Here is a 20,836-nt window from a genome sequence, read left to right as displayed (position 1 = left end):
CAACATGGAATTCTTATGCGTTCTAATCTATTTATTTTATGAACAAAGTTCTTCCTGAAGAATTCCATGGATTGTCAAGCTTTGGAAGAGGCTGTTAGGGAAGGGGTGGAGTCAGCACTGCCGGGAAAGTTCAACCAGTTGTGGATGTGGCTCTGGAGGCCGTGGTTTAGTGATGAATGTGGTGGTGGGTGACGGTTGGATTTGGTGATCTCAGGGGGCTTTTCCAACCTCAACAATTCCCGGATTCTCCACCTTTGCAGAGGGATTTGAGGGTGCCTTTGACTGGTTCCTTTTGGTGACTTGAAGATTTGAGAACCCCGTCCTCCATTTCACTGAAATTTGGCCTCAAATAAACCCGATGAACCAGCATTTTGGTGATTACTCACACCAGACTTCCCATGTAAAATCTGGAGATAAATACCCCACCCAAAGGGTTTTAAGGAATTTTAAGGAATAAGCAGTGCTGAGAAGGTTCTGGAATGGTTGCAGCCAAGGCTGAGTTGCACATGGAATGTTGTGTTCCTGTGTGCTTGGAGGGATCACCTGGAATGCTGAGTCCAGGATTCCAGCACAATAAAAACATGGCAATGTTTGCTTGTTCCAAGCAATTGTTGGAGAGATCGTGGAGACACTCTGAGGGCTAGAGCCCCTCTGGAGCCAGGCTGGGAGAGCTGGGAATGTTCCCCTGGAGAGGAGAAGGCTCCAGGGAGAGCTCAGAGTCCCTTGCAGGGCCTGGAGGGGCTCCAGGAGAGCTGGAGAGGGACTGGGGACAAGGGATGGAGGGACAGGAGCCAGGGAATGGTTTTAAGATAGAAAAGGGGAGATTTAGGTTGGATATCGGGAAGGAATTCCTGGCTGGGATGGTGGGGAGGGGCTGGGATGGAATTTCTGGAGAAGCTGTGGCTGCCCCTGGATCCCTGGCAGTGTCCAGTGCAAGGCTGGACATTGGGGCTTGGAGCAGCCTGGGACAGTGGGATGGACTTCAATGTTCTTCCCACCTAAACCATTAGCTTCCAGGGATGGAAGGACAGGAGAAGGGGGAATAACTTCCCACTGCCAGAGAGCCAGGATTGATGGGATATTGGGAAGGAATTCCTGGCTGTGAGAGTGGTCATTTGGAAGTTGTGTGTTTTTAACCAGTACTTAGGAAAAACATCCTTTGCTTTCCTTGTTTTTTCCCTTGTTCCATTTCTTTCTTTCCTCAATAAAATTGTCCCTCCAGACAAAGTTCAGAAAACCCCTCAGACCAGGAATCTTTTTTTTTTTTCCTGGTGGGATAAAGCCCAAATTAATTACTTTTGTATCCTCATATTCCAAGGGCTATTGTGTTTTTATTTCTTGCGGAGGCCAATTCCTCATTGTGGGCATCTCATTTTCTTGGAGTTGCTGCAGTGGGAGTAATTATCCGATATCTGTATTTTAATCAAGAGAAATGTGTTCCAAAGCCCGGGATGAATTTACCTGCTGGAAGTTAAATGTCTGTAACTAAAAGCAGGGAATCTGCATTAAATTGCTGCCTTAAATTGCCGCTTTTAAAGCAAACAGCTGCGTACACATGATCCATGGACTCCTGGATCCTGCCATTTGGATGCAAATCAGGCTGTCTATTTATTGCCAAAGCTTTATAATTTTGTGGAAAAGAGTTAGAAGAAACAAGGAGTAAAGCTGCGAACCAGACCAAACCACGGTAATCATTGCACTATAATAGAAATATGATTGACATTAGCATGAGATTGGCTGTGTTGTTCTGCCTAAAAATGTGAGTTTTGAAGGAGATCCAGTTGGGGAGCAGGAAATAAATCCTAAACTTGACTTTTTCTGCAAAATTCCTAAAATCTGGGGCTTTTCGAGCTGTTTTGTCTCTGTTTTACCCTTGACTAGTTATGAGGCGTCGCGGGAAGTTCCCGGTGGCGCGCTGTTGTCGGGTCGGCTAAGGCCTGGCTTAAACTTGGTTGTCCCTGCCCGTTTTTTTCCCAGATTTGGATGATCCCATAGTCACGGTCCACCAGAGCATCGGGGAAGCCAAGGAGCAGTTTTATTATGAGAAGACCGTGTTCCTCAGGTGCGTGGCCAACTCCAACCCGCCCGTGCGCTACAGCTGGCGCCGCGGCCAGGAGGTGCTGCTGCAGGGCTCCGACAAGGGAGTGGAGATCTACGAGCCCTTCTTTACCCAGGTAGGCCTAAAAACCCGGAATTTTTTTTCCATCTTGAGGCTTTGTAATGGGATCTGCCCGCTGGATTTGTGGGGTGGGGATTGGGGACGGCCTCCAGAGGATGATGCCCCACCCAAACACTCCTGGGTGTTGTTAATAGATTTGCTGGCATAAAATGTATTTAGATTTTTGTAAAAATAGGAATTATTAAATGATGAGGGAGTGGTATCTACTGGAGGCCTTTTAAAGTGATTTTTATTGGATCCTGGAAGGCCAAACTTCTGCTTCCCATTTCCTCATCCTTCCTGATCCAGCTCAGTGATTCCACTCTCAGCCTAAATTGCAGCCTTAAAAATCTCTTCATGTAGATTAAATTTTAAGGAAAAATTTCTTTGTAGAAGAGGTACAGGCTGCCCAGAAGAGGGGTGGAGTCTCCATCCCTGGAAGGGTTCAAAAACCGTGTGGATGTGGCACTTGAGGACATGGATTCATGGAGAACATGGTGGTGGTTGATGGTTGGAGTTAATGGTCTTGGAGAGCTTTTCCAACCTGAAAAATTCCATGATTTCTGACTATGGGAGCTCCCCATATTAGCTTTTATACTCCTTTTTGTCCCTGCCTCTTTTATCTTTAAATACAAGGTTTTATTTCACAATTCCCCCACTTAAAAATGAGGTGTCAAAAAAGGAAATAAAACCTTGTCCAAAGTGTTCCTGCTCCCATTCCCAGCCCTGAAGGGATCCTGGCTCTGTCGGATAAGCTGAGATTAATTTATCATTAATTTTTACACATTTGCACCGAGGCAGGATGAAAAAAGGTGACAAATCCCATTGTCTGTGGCCAAAAGTATGGGATGGTGTTTGAAGAAAAAAAAAAATAAAAACAAAGGGAAAAAAAAAAAGGGGAAAATTTGGGTTGGAAAATCCCAAGGAATAACAAGGAAAGACAGAGGTGAAAACTGCCTGGTAATTTGATGTTCAGAGCAGAATGCAACTGCGACTTTCATAAATAATTTTCAGTTAATGATTTGAGAGCACCTTCATTTGTGGCTTTTTATTGTACTTGACAGCTTTATATTGCTCCAACAGCTCCGTGTTTTCCGGAGAAATGTGGAGCACGGAACCTTGCAGAGATGGGAATTAAATCACAGAGCCAAGTTATCGGTGTCCTAAATGTAATGAGATTATTTTTAATTTAACATGAACGGACCCAGTTTAGCAAATCTGGGGCTTTGCTTGGACTCGAGTATAAACTGGAGTTTTGAAATGTTTTAATTAAAAAGGGAAAGTGGATTTTTAAATTTTATATTTTATTATGGAAATGCTGAGCATTGCCTTCCCTAAAATCTAAGGATTCATCTACTAAAATGTGTCACATGAAATTAGTTTTTTTTTAGGTTATTAAGATCACCCTTCCTAAGATCTTGGTGTGGGTTTAATTAATGAATAAATCAGATTGTCCTGGTGATATTCCAAATCTTATCCATAACCTTTCTCCAGTTATTGGAGGGCAGCTGGAATTAGCATGGCCTGGATCCGTGCAGGCAAGACCTGCTCTGTGTTTATGAGAGGAAAAGATGTAATTAAAGGTTCAAGAGTCATCAACATCTTCTGCTTAATTAGTTCATTTCATGGTAGGGATGGAAATAGGGAGAGCTGATGGGAAAAGGGACTGAGGGGATTCAGAGGACTGAGACTTGGGAATTTTGAGAGGGAATTTTTTTTTCTTGAGGGGTCTGAAGGTGGATTTAAATCTGGAAGTGAAATGGAATGGAAAGGGAAACAAAATTTCTCGTGTTTTTTACCCCAAAAAAGAGTTTTTATTATGATGCTTTTATTATTCTGGTAAACACAGAATCCTGGGATGCTTTGGGTTGCAAGGGACCATAAAGCGTATCCCATTCCAACCCGGGAATCCCAGGCTGCTCCAGCCCCAGTGTCCAGCCTGGCCTTGGGCACTGCCAGGGATCCAGGGGCAGCCACAGCTGCTCTGGCAATTCCAGCCCAGCCAGAAATTCCCAATTCCCAATCTCCCATCCATCCCTGCCCTCTGGCACTGGGAGCCATTCCCTGTGTCCTGTCCCTCCATCCCTTGTCCCCAGTCCCTCTCCAGCTCTCCTGGAGCCCCTTCAGGCCCTGCAAGGGGCTCTGAGCTCTCCCTGGAGCCTTCTCCTCTCCAGGGGAACATTCCCAGCTCTCCCTCCTGGCTCCAGAGGTGCTCCAGCCCTTGGAGCAGCTCCATGGATTCCTCTGGATCACTCCAGCAGCTCCACATCCTGCTCTGTCCCCAGAGCTGGAGCAGCTCTGCAGGTGGAATGCCATCTGAGCAGGGCAAAATCCACCCCCTTTCCCTTTTTGCCCATCCTCTGGGATGATCCCAAAAACCAGTCAGCAATTAAATCACGGGAGACGCTTGGAAAACTGGGGAAGTCCAAACAAATTCCTTAAATATGATCAGATTCTTCCAGTCAATCAGGAAACATCGGCCACTTGTTCCAGCACCCATGGGGAGAGAAACGGAGCAAACCTGCCCATCCTTGTCCACAAAAATGTTGGGAAAATGAACTTCCCAAATCCCAAATCTTGATGGAGATTTTTTCCCAGAGAGTTCTTATCCTCGTTGCTCATTGGAATTGCTCAGCCTGAGCACGAGATTAAATTTGCTGTATTTACGATAATTACGCAATTAGACATAATTAGACTAATTATCCCAACCAATGAGGAAAATATATACATTTTTTATAAATCTCTGCGAGATGGGGACAGGATCCAGAATTCCATTGGGAGTTCAGCCCAAGTTCAACCTGGAGCTATGGAGGGAGTGCTGGGATGAAGCTGCTCAGTGCTTCCAGAACTCAATGCTGTTGGCAGCCTGGATCAGGCCCTTCCCTATTCCAGAAAAACCTCCTAAAGCAGGAATTTGATCCTTAGGAGCAGCCTTTCCAAGGTTTAATTTTATTCCCATCATTTCCATGGAATTGGTTATCCATAGAAACTGTTTAAATCCCAATATTCCCAAAATCTCTCCAAACTTTCAAGGACTGTTTATTTTCTCTCCTGCTCAGCTCTATTATTTTATATGGGTTTCTTTTTTTCCCGGTTCTGTTCATTCATTTCCCCAAATTTCCTTATTTTTCCTAGACATTCCTGGGTAGTTTATCCATGTCTATGTCTTCCTAAGGCTGTGCCTTTCCAGGCCCTTCCCTATTCCAGAGAAACCTCCTAAAGCACAGATTTGATCTTTAGGCGCAGCTTTCCCAAGGCTTGGCCTTGCAATGGATTTAATTTTAATCCCATCATTTCCATGGGATTGGTTGTACATAGAAACCACTTAAATCCCAACATTCCCAAAGTCTCTCCAAGACTTCAAGGACTGTTTCTTTTCTTCCTTGCTCTGCTGTATTTTTTTATATGGATTTAATTTTTTGCCAGGTTTGTGCATTCATTTTTTCAAACTTCCATATTTTTACTAGGCATTCCTGAGCAGTTTGTCCACTGATATTGTTAAAAATAATTCCATGTGTTCCAAAGGCTGTGCCAATATTAAAGTTGTTTGGATTTATCAGGACACCGGATAATGAACGTTTTCCACATTTTTCTTTTGTGACTTTGCAGGGTGGATCTCACATTTCCCATTTCCCAGTTTCCTGCTGTCTGTATTTGAAGGAATTTGACATTCCATGTCCCATTCAGCTCCCGGCTCCATCCCTGCTCCCTGGCTAAAAATAGAATCCATCAGCTCCTCATTTTTAAAGGAAAGCAGGAGCAATTTTGTACCTTGGGATTTTTTCTTCATGGAAACTGTACCTTATAATAAATTATCCCGAAAAATTTGCGACTTGAAGGACTCCATCAAACCAATTTCCCTGTGACTTTCCAGTGCTGATATTCCTTGTATCCTTTGGAAATCCTTTGGAGGAGGATCTCAAAGCCTTTCGGTAGAATCCCTGGAAAAGTTGTTTCCATTTTGTGGAATTTCTTGCAAACTGACTCCTTTTTTTAGGGTCATCCCTTCTGGATCCGTTGGTTGTGTCTTGTGGATATAACATCAGGGGTCAATCCCAAGAAACCCACTTGGGAATGCTGAAGGAGGATGGAAATCCCGGATTTTCCTCTGCCTCTGCCCCTTCCTGACGTTTTCCCATCCTTTTCCAGGGAGAAACAAAGATCCTGAAGCTGAAGAATCTGCGACCTCAGGACTACGCCAACTACAGCTGCATCGCCTCGGTGCGGAATGTCTGCAGCATCCCGGATAAAATGGTGTCCTTCCGCCTCTCCAACAAAACTGGTGAGCTCCAGCAGCACCTCCTGCCCTGGCTGAGCTCAGCTCCAGAATTTGGGGCTCTTCCAGGGAATCCTGGAATGGTTTGGGTGGGAAGAACCTTGAAGTCCATCTCATTCCCGCCCATGCCGTGGGCAGGGACACCTTGCATTATCCCAGGGTGATCCAAGCCCCAGTGTCCAACCTGGCCTTGGGCACTGCCAGGGATCCAGGGGCAGCCACAGCTGCTCTGGGAATTCCAGCCCAGTCCCTCTCCACCTTCCCAGCCAGGAATTCCTTCCTGATATCCCATCTAAATCTACCCTCTTCCAGCTTAAAGCCATTCCCCCTTGTCCTGGTCAGCCCAGCCAGGAATTCCTTCCCAATATCCCACTCAAATCTCCCATTTTCCACCTAAAAGCCATTCCCTGGCTCCTGTCCCTCCATCCCTTGTCCCCAGTCCCTCTCCAGCTCTCCTGGAGCCCCTCCAGGCCCTGCAAGGGGCTCTGAGCTCTCCCTGGAGCTTCTCCTCTCCAGGGGAACATTCCCAGCTCTCCCAGCCTGGCTCCAGAGCAGAGGGGCTCCACGGAGCAGCTCCGTGACCTCTGGAATCCCTCCAGTTCCTCGTGCTCCCTGTGCTGTTGGAACTTTATGGTTTGCATTCCACAAAATATTTCATGGGAATAACCCAACCTTTTTTCTACTCTGGCATTGATTTCAGGGATTGATTTGTCCTTTTCTTACATCGACCTAAACATCAATTCCTTCATTGATTCCAACCAAAATGTTTCCTTTCACATTTAATTGTTCCAAATGGAATTATCCAAGGGGTTGTGTTGAAATCCTTTTGTGGGAAGGTCTCTGAGTCTTTAGGTAGAATCCATGGAAAAGTTTTTCCCATTTTGTGGAATTTCTTGTGGATTTATTCTGGTTTTTGGGCTCATCCCTTATGGATCAGTCAGCTGTGTCTCTCCCTCTTGTTGTGATTGTAACGCCAGGGTTCAATCCCAAGAAATGGACTTGGGAATGCTGGGGGAGGATGGAAATTCCAGATTTTACCTCTCCTAAAGGCTCCGTGTCCAGGATAAGCACAGGATGTGTCTGAAATGGTTTCTAAAACTCCTACCAAGAGCCAAACTGAGCTTGGATTTCTGACTAATCAGGAATTTCAAGGGAATGTGCTTTGGAAAACAATTCCACAAGAAGTGTTGGGACATTTGGAGACTTCAGGTTAGATTAGGGTGGGTTATGCCTTAATAATTTGTGTCTGAGGCCCTGAAATCCGGGAGAAAATGAACACAAAATTAAAATGCTGAGTGTGGTTGGGATCAACGAGGAATTTTATTTGCACTTCCATATTTGCCATCATTCCTGTCCTCAGGGCTTTATTCCAAGGAGTTGCCTCCAGCTTTTTCGGAGTTGATGACTAGACAGCAGACCTGTGGTTTCCCCACTGCTGTCCACAACCCTTAAAAGCAGCTCCACCAGGAATTACAGTCTGCTCCAAAGATATCCGGGAAAATGACTTGGAAGGCCTTAATTTCCACTCCCATCAGTTTTTCCAGGGGAAAAAAAAAAATACCCTGAAGTGAGGTTTGTCCCTCATGAGCAGCTCTGGTTTTTATGGCAGGAGAAACCTTTCCATGGGAGGTGTGGCTGGGAGGTGGGAGCAGCTCCTGACCCTCACCCACGGCACGAGAGCGTGGGAATTGATCCCACTCCCATTTTTCCTTGGAATAACTTTGCTGTTGGAGCCAGCGCCGTCTCAGCTCGTGCTGAGCCTCATCTTCAAAAAAAATTGATGTTCCAGCACTTGGGGAGCAGCAAACTCTCATTTCCTGAGCCCAGGATGGGTGATCCAGGGGCAATTTTGCCAAAAGAAGGAATTATTCCCACCTTACCCATGCCATGGTTATTTGGGGAGAAAATTGTCTTTTCTGGAGTAATTTCCCATGTAGACAAGCCTGGAAAATAACAAGGATTCCCTCTTTTCCGTGAGGAATTTGATGAAGGGCAGGATTAGATGTGAAAAGTGATTAATGCAGGAGCTCACTAAGGACAGGGACTGATCTGGGGGTGGCTCTAAACCAAAATTTCCTTATTTAATAAAACTTCACCTCACAGAAGTTCTTCAGTTGAACTTCACCTGGTGTAATTCTGGACAAACTAGAGAAATTGTGAATCCGGAGAAATCCAGGAAAAATCCAAAGCAATGAAAATTGGAGCCTGAAGTTGAAGCTGTTTCAGTCCTGTTCTGTCCATCGGTTTTAGCTGGAAGCTGGAGGGATGGGATGGAGAGCCAGGAATATCTGAGAGGTGCAAAGATGTCCCAGATTTATTGTCACTGCTGTGGTTCTGAGTGTGTTTAATTCAGCTGCACTTTGTGGGATCCAAATGGGGGGATTTGGCTGTTCTGCCTTTGATGGAACCATGGAATGGTTTGGGTTGGACCTTAAATCCCACCCCTGCCATGGCAGGGACACCTCCCACTGTGCCAGGCTGCTCCAGCCCCAGTGTCCAACCTGGCCTTGGGCACTGCCAGGGATCCAGGGGCAGCCACAGCTGCTCTGGGAATTCCAGCCCAGCCAGGAATTCCCAATTCCCAATCTCCCACCCATCCCTGCCCTCTGGCAGTGGGAGCCATTCCCTGGCTCCTGTCCCTCCATCCCTTGTCCCCAGTCCCTCTCCAGCTCTCCTGGAGCCCCTCCAGGCCCTGCAAGGAGCTCTGAGCTCTCCCTGGAGCTTCTCCTCTCCAGGGGAGCATTCCCAGCTCTCCCAGCCTGGCTCCAGCCCTGGAGCAGCTCTGTGGATTCCTCTGGATCACTCCTGCAAATCCACAACTTTCTTGTGCTGAGAATTCCAGAGCTGGAATTTCCCAGGTGGAGTCTCCCAAGGACAGAACAGAGGGGGGCAATCCCCTCCCTCCCTGGGCCCTGGATCCTCAGCCCACTCCTCCAATGCTGTGACCTCACTTTTCAGACAAAAAGATTTCTTTTTTTTCCAGCACAGACCAGTTTTAAACACAAAACCAGCCCCTAAACCCCAAGTGGGTGCTGGAAATGGAGCAGCTGAGGTCACCCCAGAGGTGTCACCGTGCACAGGCCAAACCCAAGGTGACAATTAAAAAGAATAATTTAAAGCAGAAGGTAGAGGGGCTTGTTGTGATTGATTTTGTGTCTAAAGGCAGCAATTAATCTGCAAATTTCTTATCTCAATAGGTAAGAAATTTGAAGGGAGCACCTCCATGGCAGGGGTGGAAGGGGATGGGATTAAAGGCCCTGTCCATCCCAAACCCCATTCCATGATTCTGGAATTCTCTCCCATCTCTCTGCCTTTACCTGGACCGTGCTTTGCTTGGGTTTCTGTGAGCAGCAACAAATTCCTCCTCGTGTAGAAATCCCTGGATCTATTGTTCCAAGCCCAGCTCAGCTGAGTGTCAAAGAGGAATTATTGACAGCTGATGCTGTCACCAGTTTTCATGGGAGGCACTAAAAAAAGGGAATTTTAGCCCCAGCTCCTGCTGAATGGCACATGGAACACTCCGAGCTAAGAATAACCTGAATGGAGCTTTTCAAGAGCGTTCATTGTTTCATAATGCCAGAGAAAATGCAGGATATTTACCCAGAAAACCACGGGAATTCTGGGCTCCTTAGAATAGTTCCTGGAATATGATTGAGGAAAAGCAAATCAGGCTTTTATCTCGCTCCACAAAGCAGCTTGGGTGGCACTGATTCATTTGGAAATGATATTGGAAAGCCAGTTTTTAGTGTAGGTGATCATTAATCCATAAATTAAGGCTGAGTTTTGGCAGCTTCCAGGAGAAAATAAACCAGCCCAGGAACTTTTCCCGAGCAAGACGAGTCTTTCAATCCGTGATTTTTCAGCTGCCTGCCACAGCTCATTGAAATCACAGCTGAAGCTGCTGCTCTGTCTGGGGCATGTGGTGGGAGACAAATTAAAAAAGGCTTAATTCACTTTTAATCCCTCGATTAGGCTGAAGTCTGTCATGATAAACTTGCTTTGTTTCCCATCAGTCAGACAATGCACTGCAAAGGGAATTATGGAAGGTGGAAAAAATATTTCTCTTCACGTTTCCTGGAATTCCTGGGGGGAGGTGACAGGGATCTGCATGAAAGGGGCTGGAAATCCTGAGGGTGCTCTCAGCTGAGCAATGCAGGTGGATGATTTTATGGAATCCCAGAATGGTTTGGGATGGACAGACCTTAAATCCCACCCAGGGCCACCCCTGCCATGGCAGGGACACCTCCCACTGTCCCAGGCTGCTCCAACCTGGCCTTGGGCACTGCCAGGGATCCAGGGGCAGCCCCAGCTTTTCCAGGAGAATTCTTTGGCAAAAAGGAATAATAGGAAATAAAGGTGGAAAGGATCCCAAGGGATCCCCCAGTCCTGTTCTCTATTAGGTCTAAACCTTGTCCTACCAATCCCATTATCCTGGCTGGTTTTGACTCCCTGCAGGGCTGAGAAGGAATCTTGTCCTGGCATGGAATAAGGAATTGTCCTCTTTCCCTTTGCAGCAGCATTTTCCCTGTTGGAATGTGGGTGTCTCGTCTCAGGAGAGGCTGAGGGAGCTGGGAAGGGTCTGGAGAATTCCTGAGGGAGCTGGGAAGGGTCTGGAGAATTCCTGAGGGAGCTGGGAAGGGGCTGGAAAATTCCTGAGGGAGCTGGGAAGGGTCTGGAGAATTCCTGAGGGAGCTGGGAAGGGTCTGGAGAATTCCTGAGGGAGCTGGGAAGGGGCTGGAGAATTCCTGAGGGAGCTGGGAAGGGGCTGAGCCTGGAGCAAAGGAGGCTCAGGGGGGACCTTGTGGCTCTGCACAGCTCCTGCCAGGAGGGGACAGCCGGGGGGGTCGGGCTCTGCTCCAGGGAACAGGGACAGGAGGAGAGGGAATGGCCTCAGGCTGGGCCAGGGCAGGCTCAGGGTGGACATTGGGAAAATTCCTTCATGGAAAGGGTTCCCCAGCCCTGGCACAGCTGCCCAGTGAGGTTTGGAGTTCCCATCCCTGCAGGGATTTAAATCCCTGTGGATGTGGCACTTGGGGACATGGTCAGTGGTGACCTTGGCAGTGCTGGGAATGGTTGGACTCGATGTCTTGGAGGAGTTTTCCAATCCTACCTATTCCATGAGTGCATAAAGAACATTTCCTTTACTCCACGGGGGTCACTTCATCCCAGAGCCCCCAGGTCCTGCTGGTCTCCTTGGAGAAGCTCAGCCCTGTTGGAATGCAGATCTCTCCACATTCCCAGCCCCACAAACACCGGGTCCAACCAGAGCTGTGTTCCCAAAAAAAATTCCCTTTTAATACATCCCTGGACCCCAGCTCCCTTTTCCCGAGCGCATGGCTGATGTTTGTTCCTGCCCAGACTGTGTCCTCCAGAAGCCTGAGGGTCCCTCCTTGGCAGCTCCTCATTAGCCAGCCATCCCTAATCCACTAATTAGGATGTTGCCGTTGCAGCGGGGCAGGGCTGAGGTGTCTGGAGCTGTTCAGGCAAGAGCTGCACTCGGGGAATGGAGGAACAGCTCATCCCTTCTATTTTTGGAAAGTGGGAATTGTGCTCCAGGGGCTCTTAGATCCACGACCTCGGCTTGCAGGCCTGCCTTTGGCGTGGCTGGGATGGATTTAATCCTGCGTGGATCTAAATTCATCAGTTCCACGACGGGTTTAAGCCGCCAAAGGGAGGATCCCGCTTCCCTCAGCGCCTCTGGATGAAATCCCCACGGAATGAATCCCTCCAGTGTGGGAGTCGGGAGCTTTTTTAGCCTCTCCCGAGCAGAACCGGCGAGGAAGTGCCTTGAAAAGCCAAGATCCGCCTCCCTCCCTCCCTCCCTCCCTCCTGCTGGAATTCTCAATGCCACTTCTGTGCGTGAACGGCAGCACGAGCCCACCGGGGCAGCAAAGTGCTGGAAAAGGGAGAGGAAAAGCACCCAGGAAAAAAAGGAGCATAAGGATGTGAGTCACCAGAGCTGCGGCCCCACGGCTCCAAAAGCAGAGGGATTCTGGAAAAGTTGGAGGAGGGGAGAAAAGGGTATTGAGGAATGGGATAGGGAGACCTGGATTGGCTTGTGTGGATATATGGGAATGTATAAACGCTGAGCTCAGCTGAAAAACCTTCATAAATGTGATTTATAGTTATATTTGTTTCTAGTTTTTGATTTTAAGGAAAGGTTCTTCCCCCAGAGGGTGCTGGCACTGCCCAGGCTCCCCAGGGAATGGGCACAGCCCCGAGGCTGCCAGAGCTCCAGGAGCTGCCAGGGATGCCCAGGGTGGCATTGCTGGGGGTCTGGGCAGGGCCAGGGGCTGGATCAATGATCCTTGTGGATCTTTCCCACTCAGGATATTCCAATTTACAGTTCCCTGATAATTCCATTCTTTATTTCTATCCTGTGACTCCCCGCTCTGCTCCCTGAGCCTCAGAATTTTCCATTTTTGACAGGGTGCCCAGACAAAACCGTCTCGCTCTTGCCTCAACTTTAAGCCTCTTTATTTCAGGGACAGGCTCAGGGCAGACTGAAAAATAGGATTTTTTTCTTTTTAATCCCTGACAGGAGCAGTGACTGCTCAGGGACCCCAGTGGGAGGTTCAGGGGCACAGACAAGGGTGGCTCTGGCCAGCAAGGGACACCTGCCCTGGGTGGGGGGAGCCACCCCTTTGTCCCAGAACAGATCCAGGTATTTCACCAGCTGGAAATTTCTCCTGTGTGCCAGGGAAAACCCTAAATCCTGCCTGTGACATGAGGGGTTGGAGTTAGATCATCTCTGAGGCCTCTTCTACCCCAAAGCATTCCATGAGGAACCATTCCAAGATGATCCTAAAGCACTTGCAATGCTTAAAGCTGCTCTGGGAATATTTTACCTCAGTTATTCTATGTATCAAGTCAAAAAAAAAGGACACAAACCTGAAAGATCTGGGATTTGAGAAGCTTCTCTTTATTTCTTCTTGACCTGGGAGTGCTGGAAATTTAAAGGCAGTGAAAAGGAGATGGGAGAAAAGAGAGTGTAAGTCAAAAAGAAAGAAGAGGTGTAAGAAAAATATATTTTATTTGCCTAAACACAAAGTTTTTAGACAAGAACTATTCTAGAACTCTAGAACTGATCAGCTGGAGAATTTACTCCTCTTTTCACATGGTGTGCAACTTCCACTGGAATCTCTCTGGAGGAGCAGAGGATAAACATAGAAAAATATAAAAGATTTTCATCACTTGATCAGTTTTAGGATTTTTTTTTTTTATTTTTCCCTGGGTTTATTTTTTTAGGGGTAATTTGGGTTTCTTGAAGTCCTGATGATGAAAAGAAAGGATCTGCCCTAAAGCAGGGTGGGCAATAAAAAGTTGATTTTTCCCCTGTAAAATAACAGTAAAAAAAAAAATAAGATGACAGGGAATGGAGCTGAAGGAAGGGAGATAGGTTGGATTTATGGAAGGAATTCCCGGCTGGGAGGGTGGGGAGGGGCTGGGCTGGAATTCCTGGAGAAGCTGTGGCTGTCTCTGGATCCCTGGTGGTGCCCAAGGCCAGGTTGGGCATTGGGGCCTGGAGCAGTGTGGGACAGTGGGAGCTGTCCCTGCCTGGCAGGGCGTGGAACAAGATGAGTTTTAAGCTCCCTCCCAATCCCATTCTCTGTTTTCCTGATTCTAACTCAAAATCTGGGAATTCCTACCCACTCTTGTTAGAACTTTCCGGAGTAAATAGTTACAGGAATGCTGCTTCCAGCCTGGCAGGGAGCTCAAACCCTTCCTCTCTGCGCACTGCGTGTCTCGTTAGGAATATTGGCTTTGTGTTCCTGCAAGAAATACTGCCTGTGAATGAAATGGATGCACACACAGCAATGGATATAAAAATATAATTCAATTATGTTCTATTACTTCAGTTCTGCCTTTCAAATAATGCCCCAAACTGGAGGAAATAATGTCCTTTCATTTCTATTCATCACAGCTGAGAGCCTTGTCAAGGACATGACTTGCTGCCTGTACTTTGATATTGCTATTAAATTATTGGGTTTCTTCTGCATTTCCAGTAATCCCTAAAGCCAATTGTGACATTTCCTCAATTCCATACATCCAGCCTAAATGCCTCTATTTGTCTCACTGTAATTATGACACGTTGGCAGTGGATTTTTTCGGGCTGCTCCAAGAATGACAGATGGATTTTCCTCCCTGTGCGATTCCAGCCTCAGCTCCCCATCCCAGGCAGCAGCAGGGACTCCACCCCTTCAAATTCCCCCAACATCTTCATCTGATCCTTGAATAAATCCCAAAAATTGTTCAGGTGGGGTGGGACCTTCAGGATTATCCCATTCCACTCCCTACAGGGCAGGGAAACCTTCCACTCTCCCAGGTTGCTCCAAACCCCATCCAACCCGGAACATTCCAAGGATGGAGCAGCCACAGCTTCTCTGGTCCAAAGCGCTTGGCCTTAATTAGCCTGGTCTAATTAAGAGTGTTAAGGATACCTTAATGAGTGCTTGCTTTGTGCTCAGTCTGAGAAAGTCTTGCCCCAGTCATTAATCATGACCAGGGTGCATTTCCTGCTGGTTTAGGAGTCTCCCACTCTGCTCCCTGCAGGGCAGGGACACCTTCCACTGGGTCAGGTTGCTCCAAACCCCATCGAAACGGGAACATTCCAAGGATGGAGCAGCCACAGCTTCTCTGTCCAAGTGCTGGGCAGCCCGGTCTAATTAAGTGTGTTAACGATGACTTTAGGAGTGCTGGGTTTGTGCTCAGTCTGAGAAAGCCTTGCCCCGGTCATTAATCAAGCCCAGGGTGTGTTTCCTGCTGGTTTAGCACCTTGTGAGGACCGGGCTATGTTGGAGCCATTAATTATTAATTTCCTAATCAATCTGCATCCATCTACCCCCGGTGCCTGGCTTGCCTTTAACACAAGGCCACAGAAATGGATGCAATTCCCGTTTAAATTCCCGGCCGTGCCTGGCGCAGCAGGGCCGGGCGTTGTGACCCCGCCGTAATTCCAAGAGCGCTTTGTCACCGGCGCCGCTGGCTCCCCCGGCAGCTCCGAAATCCCGGGATGCGGCGGCAGCGCTCCCACACGGAAGCCTCTGAATGGGAGCCCCTTTCCCAAGGCTGCAGCTGCGGCGTGAATGGGAGCGGGGCGGATTCCCTCCGATCAGTAGGGCCTTGTTCTGCCAGGGGAGGAGCTCCCAGGGGCTCTGCCGCTCTCTGTGTCCCCTGCCAAGCCAAGCCTGACTCCGAAATGTGGGATTGGCGCTCGGAAACCGCGACTTCCAAAGGGCAGGGGAGATGCAGATCCCTCGGGACACGGAGTCGTTCTCGCGGTGCGCAAATGTGGTGTTTGGAAAGCGTGCTCCAGGCGAGTTTTGGGAGTGTTTCCCAGAGCTTGCTACTGTTTGATAATGATTTTTATTATTCCTAACAGAGTCCAAGGAAGGTTTTGACTGGGAATGTTGGCTGGCTTAGGCTCTGCTGGGTTGGGGGTTGTGGTTGGAAGAAGCTTTGCTGGCCAAAGCTCCATGGCCCAGTGTTCCCCTCCTTAATCCTAATCATTTAGAACAGACCTCAGCTTGGGAAGAGGCTTTGAGAGTGATAACAGACCCCATTTAGTCCTGACTCCTTCTGGCAGGGATGGTTTCGTTGCATTTGGAATTCTTGGAATTTATGGGATTTCATACATGAACCTGTCCTGTGTTCCCGTGGCTGCCCCTGGATCCCTGGCAGTGCCCAAGGCCAGGCTGGACACTGGGGCTGGAGCAGCCTGGGACAGTGGGAGGTGTCCCTGCCATGGCAGGGGTGGCCCTGGGTGGGCTTTAAGGTCCTTCCAACCCAAACCATTCCAGGATTCCGTGATTCCCTGCCTATAACTTCCCATTCTTTTCTCCTTTAGCAGAGAAATATCAGTGTAAAGGCTCATTCAGGAATATTGGGAATATTCCTTGCATAGGAGGGGTTTGACCCTTTATCTGCTACACTGAGTCCTATTCGCTGAAAACCTCAACAACCTTTCTAAATTTCTTAATATTTTTCGGATTAAATCCAGCTTTCCATGTCCGTGGCTGTAGAAATCCAGGGAATTCTGTTTGCTTTTTTGGGATTGGAGCTGAAAGTGAAACTTGTGGTGTAAAAGAAGGGAAACTGCTGTATCCAAACCCTCATTTCCATGTACTTTCTGTTTGGAGTGCCGGGATGAAAGGGATGTGTCCTGGCCTTTTTATCCACCCCACTTTGTTCCTGAAGGATGGCAAAGAGCTCCCTTTCATCTGCAGGATTATGGAAGCGGCCCCACCAGCTTGGGTTGACGTCGGTGCTTTTATCTTTTGCTTCAAGTTTTGAAGGATTATCCGTGGTTCCCTTGTTCCCTGTCTCGAGATTTGATGGGAAGTGGGAGCAAAGAGCAGCTCCTTGCTGGAATTGCTCAGGAAAAATGATGAAACCCAGGAGAGAGGAAGGGAGAGGGAAATAGGTGCCAGCTGCTGGGTGTTGGTGATGACCCCACAGGTTCTGGTGGTACCTGGATCCCTGGTTTTGTCACCTTCTCCCCCCTGCAAAAAAACTCCTTAAGCAGAAAACATGGCATAATTCCCAGTTTCCCAGCTGGAATTCCAAACCAGGAATCCATCAGCTGCTGGAGGCAGATGATGGAAGAAGAGTTCAGAGGATGAGAGCAAAGAGACCCTGGCACAGCTGGCAGAGCTGACTGGTTCGGGGTCTGGATTTTTAGCCATGAGCCCGACTACCTTGGTTTTAAATTACCTGAACCAGGAATTCATGTTGGGAAGGATTTGAGGAGTCCACAAATGGGAGGAACTGGAAGAGAGGGCTTGGATTGTGAATCTCTGCTCTCCTAAGGAGTTTCCTTCTGGTGGGACTGCACTGAGGGAGTGGCTGGATCTGTGTCCAGGAGGGACAGGATGGACAGCAGGGAAAGGTTCCACTATTCCAGAGGCTGCTGGCACTGCCCAGGCTCCCCAGGGAATGGGCACATTCCCAAGGCTGCCAGAGCTCCAGGAGAGTTTGGACAGCACTCCAGGGATGCCCAGGGTGGGATAGTTGGGGGGTCTGGGCAGGGCCAGGAGCTGGATTCATGATCCTTGTGGGTCCCTCCCACTCAGGATATTCCATGAATATGATGTTCCCAGTTCTCCCAGTGACAGGACAGGTACAAAGGAAGCTCTTCCCATTCTTTTTTGTTGCCACTTCCAAATGCAGACAAAGAAAATTCCTCCAGGGTGAAGCCCAAATGAAGCAAACTCTGATTTTATGGCTGATTCTTGTATTTGCCTCTAGTGCTTGGTTTGTATTCCTTTAATATTGAAATAAGATTCCCATCTAAAGCAGAACACCCGGGAATATCTCCCTGTAATAACAAGGATGGGGATGTGATTTTGGAATGTAACATTTTTATTGCCTTTCCCTTTTTATTACCACTTTTGCTGGCATTCTTGGCCCAGAATGTCAATCCTTCACCTTTATTCCTGGGGTTTTTTTTTGGAACTGCTGCTTTTCGTGGCCTAGCAATGGATACTTATGCATTGGTTCATCATTTATGCAGCTTAAAGGATGCCTTGGAGCAAAGCCTGGATTCAGCAAGGGTGGATCCCTCACCACAGGGCACACAGGATGTCACATTTAAATGTATATTTATATTTTATATTTATATTTATATTTATATTTATATTTATATTTATATTTATATTTTTTATATATTAATATTACTTATATTCTTTATATTTTATTTATATCTATATTCTCCAATGAATTGCTGCCCTGACCCTTATTATTGAGCATTTGCTCCTCTTCTATCACATGGAAATATTTCATGGAAAAGGCGAGACAAGAAAAGAGAATTAAATTTGATCACTTCTTTCTGATCCCCTGGATCCCTGGCAGTGCCCAAGGCCAGGTTGGACACTGGGGCTGGGAGCAGCCTGGGACAGTGGGAGGTGTCCCTGCCATGGCAGGGGTGGCCCTGGGTGGGATTTAGGGTCCCTCACAAACCAAACCATTTCATGATTTTATGATTCCATGGCTATAACTCTCCCTGCTTTTCTTTATCTCCTTCTCCTTTCCTTACTGGAACAACCAGTCAGAGCTGGAACAAGAAACCAGTGAGTGCCAGGACACAGGGAATGGCTTCCTACTGCCAGAGGGCAGCGATAGATGGGATATTGGGAATTAGGAATTCCTGGCTGGGAGGATGGGCAGGCCCTGGCACAGGGTGCCCAGAGCAGCTGTGGCTGCCCCTGGATCCCTGGAAGTGTCCAGGGCCAGGCTGGATGGGGCTTGGAGCAGCCTGGGATAGTGAAAGGTGTCCCTGCCTATGGGATCCCTGCCATCCCAACCATTTCCTGATTCTGTGATTCCTGTTGTTCTGCAGCATCCCCTTCCATCAAGCTCCTCGTGGACGACCCCATCGTGGTGAACCCTGGAGAAGCCATCACCTTGGTGTGTGTGACCACCGGGGGGGAGCCGGTGCCCAGCCTGACGTGGGTGAGGTCTGCGGGGGTCCTGCCCGACAAGACCGTCCTGAACGGGGGCACTCTGACCATTCCCGCCATCATCTCCGAGGATTCCGGCACCTACAGTTGCATCGCCAACAACAACGTCGGCAATCCCGCGAAGAAGTCCACCAACATCATCGTAAGAGGTGAGTTCAGCTGGAAAACCATAGACTTTTCTCCTGGAGGATTATTCCAGTCCTAATCTAGCGGGACAGCAACATTCAAGGTTCAATGTTCAAAGTTCAACGTTCAGTGTTCAACATTCAATGTTCAATGTCCACTATTCAACGTTCAACATTCATTGTTCAATGTTCAAAGTTCTATGTTTATTGTTCAATGTTCAATGTACATTGCTCAACATTCAATGTTCAACGTTTAACATTCATTGTTCAATGTTCAATGTTCACTATTCAACATTCAATGTTCAATATTCATTGTTCAATGTTCAATGTTCACAGTTCAACGTTCATTGTTCAACATTCAATGTTCAATGTTCAACGTTCACTATTCAACGTTCATTGTTCAACGTTTAACATTCATTGTTCAATGTTCACTATTCAACGTTCATTGTTCAACATTCAGTGTTCAATGTTCAACGTTCACTATTCAACATTCAATGTTCAATATTCATTGTTCAATGTTCAATGTTCACAGTTCAACATTCAATGTTCAATGTTCAACGTTCACTATTCAACATTCAATGTTCAACGTTCAATGCTCAACGTTCGCCATTCAAAATTCAATGTTCAACATTCAGTGTTCAATGTGCACTATTCAACATTCAGTGTTCACTATTCATTGTTCAACGTTCAATGTTCACTATTCAACATTCAATGTTCAACATTAAGTATCCAACATTCATAATTCGATGTTTAACGTTCAACGTTCAATATTCAAGATTAAATATTCAACATTCAACGTTCAATGTTTGACAGTGGGGGTTTCCTCTGTTTCCAAATGGTCCTGGTTGGACTAAATCTTGAAGATCTCTTTCAACCTTGATGATTCTCTCATTCCGGGATTTCTGGTCATTTCTAATCAGTTATGGGATGAATTAGTGTTGGTTTCCAAGCCTTCCAGAGTTCTTTTGCTGGGATCAAAGCCCTGAGGTGGAACAAGGGTGGTTTGGTGCCTTTTTGTGTTTGGGTGATGCAGCAGCTTTTCCATGCAAAGTGGAGAGAAATTGAAATTGGTTTGTTCAGCCTGGAGGGCACTGAGTGGAGACCTCACTGTGGTCTTCAACATCCTCCCGAGGAGCAGCTCTGACTGATGGTCCCTGCGACCAGGGACAGGAGCCAGGGAATGGCTGGATCTCAGGGAAAGGTTCTTCCCCAGAGGGTGCTGGCACTGCCCAGGCTCCCCAGGGAATGGGCACGGCCCCGAGGCTGCCAGAGCTCCAGGAGCGTTTGGACAGCACTCCAGGGATGCCCAGGGTGGGGTTGCTGGGGGGTCTGTGCTGGGAAGGAGTTGGACTCCATAATCCTTGTGGGATCTTTCCAACTCAGGATGTTCCATGGTCCTGTGAAATGATCACCAAAGGCCTTGGGTGCATCCCGGGCTCCTGGAGCTCCCATTGCCTCCTTCATCTCTTCATTCCTCCTTATCTGAAGCTGTTCCTGAAATTAAGGCTGGGAATGTCCTCCCTGGTGGGGAGCTTCAGATTGATCCCTGTGCTTTAATTCCAGGAAATACCAGGAAAAGTGTCTGTCTGAGGTGAAAATAAAAGGGGAGGGCTTGCACAACAACTGCTCCCAGCTGGAGGGAATCTTTCCCAGCCCATTTGTTCCCTTCTGGAAAACCCCTGGGACAGAGCAGTTGGTTTGGATACAGAGCTGGATTGGCATCATCAGAGAGGATTCACCTCCCTGAACCAAACACTTCATCTGAACCTTATTTTCCACAATTTAATCTGGGAAAGGCGGTGAAACATAAACTCCAAGC

At 47.6% G+C, this 20,836-nt stretch overlaps 1 protein-coding gene across 1 annotated transcript in view; it reads left to right on the top strand.

Annotated features, from left to right (window-relative positions):
* Positions 1–20,836, top strand: part of MDGA2 (MAM domain containing glycosylphosphatidylinositol anchor 2) — a 202,464-nt gene that overhangs the window by 89,204 nt on the left and 92,424 nt on the right. The window contains exons 4-6 of the mRNA XM_053945724.1: positions 1,978–2,174; positions 6,308–6,440; positions 18,772–19,041. Coding sequence (XP_053801699.1) covers positions 1,978–2,174; positions 6,308–6,440; positions 18,772–19,041 — 600 coding nt within the window. The remainder of the gene's footprint in view (positions 1–1,977; positions 2,175–6,307; positions 6,441–18,771; positions 19,042–20,836) is intronic.

The sequence above is a fragment of the Vidua chalybeata genome, chromosome 6 (assembly GCF_026979565.1).
Source record: "Vidua chalybeata isolate OUT-0048 chromosome 6, bVidCha1 merged haplotype, whole genome shotgun sequence".
NCBI classification, from domain to species: domain Eukaryota; kingdom Metazoa; phylum Chordata; class Aves; order Passeriformes; family Viduidae; genus Vidua; species Vidua chalybeata.
Note: the sequence above shows the minus strand (reverse complement) of the source record. Positions and strands in the feature narration are given on the sequence as shown.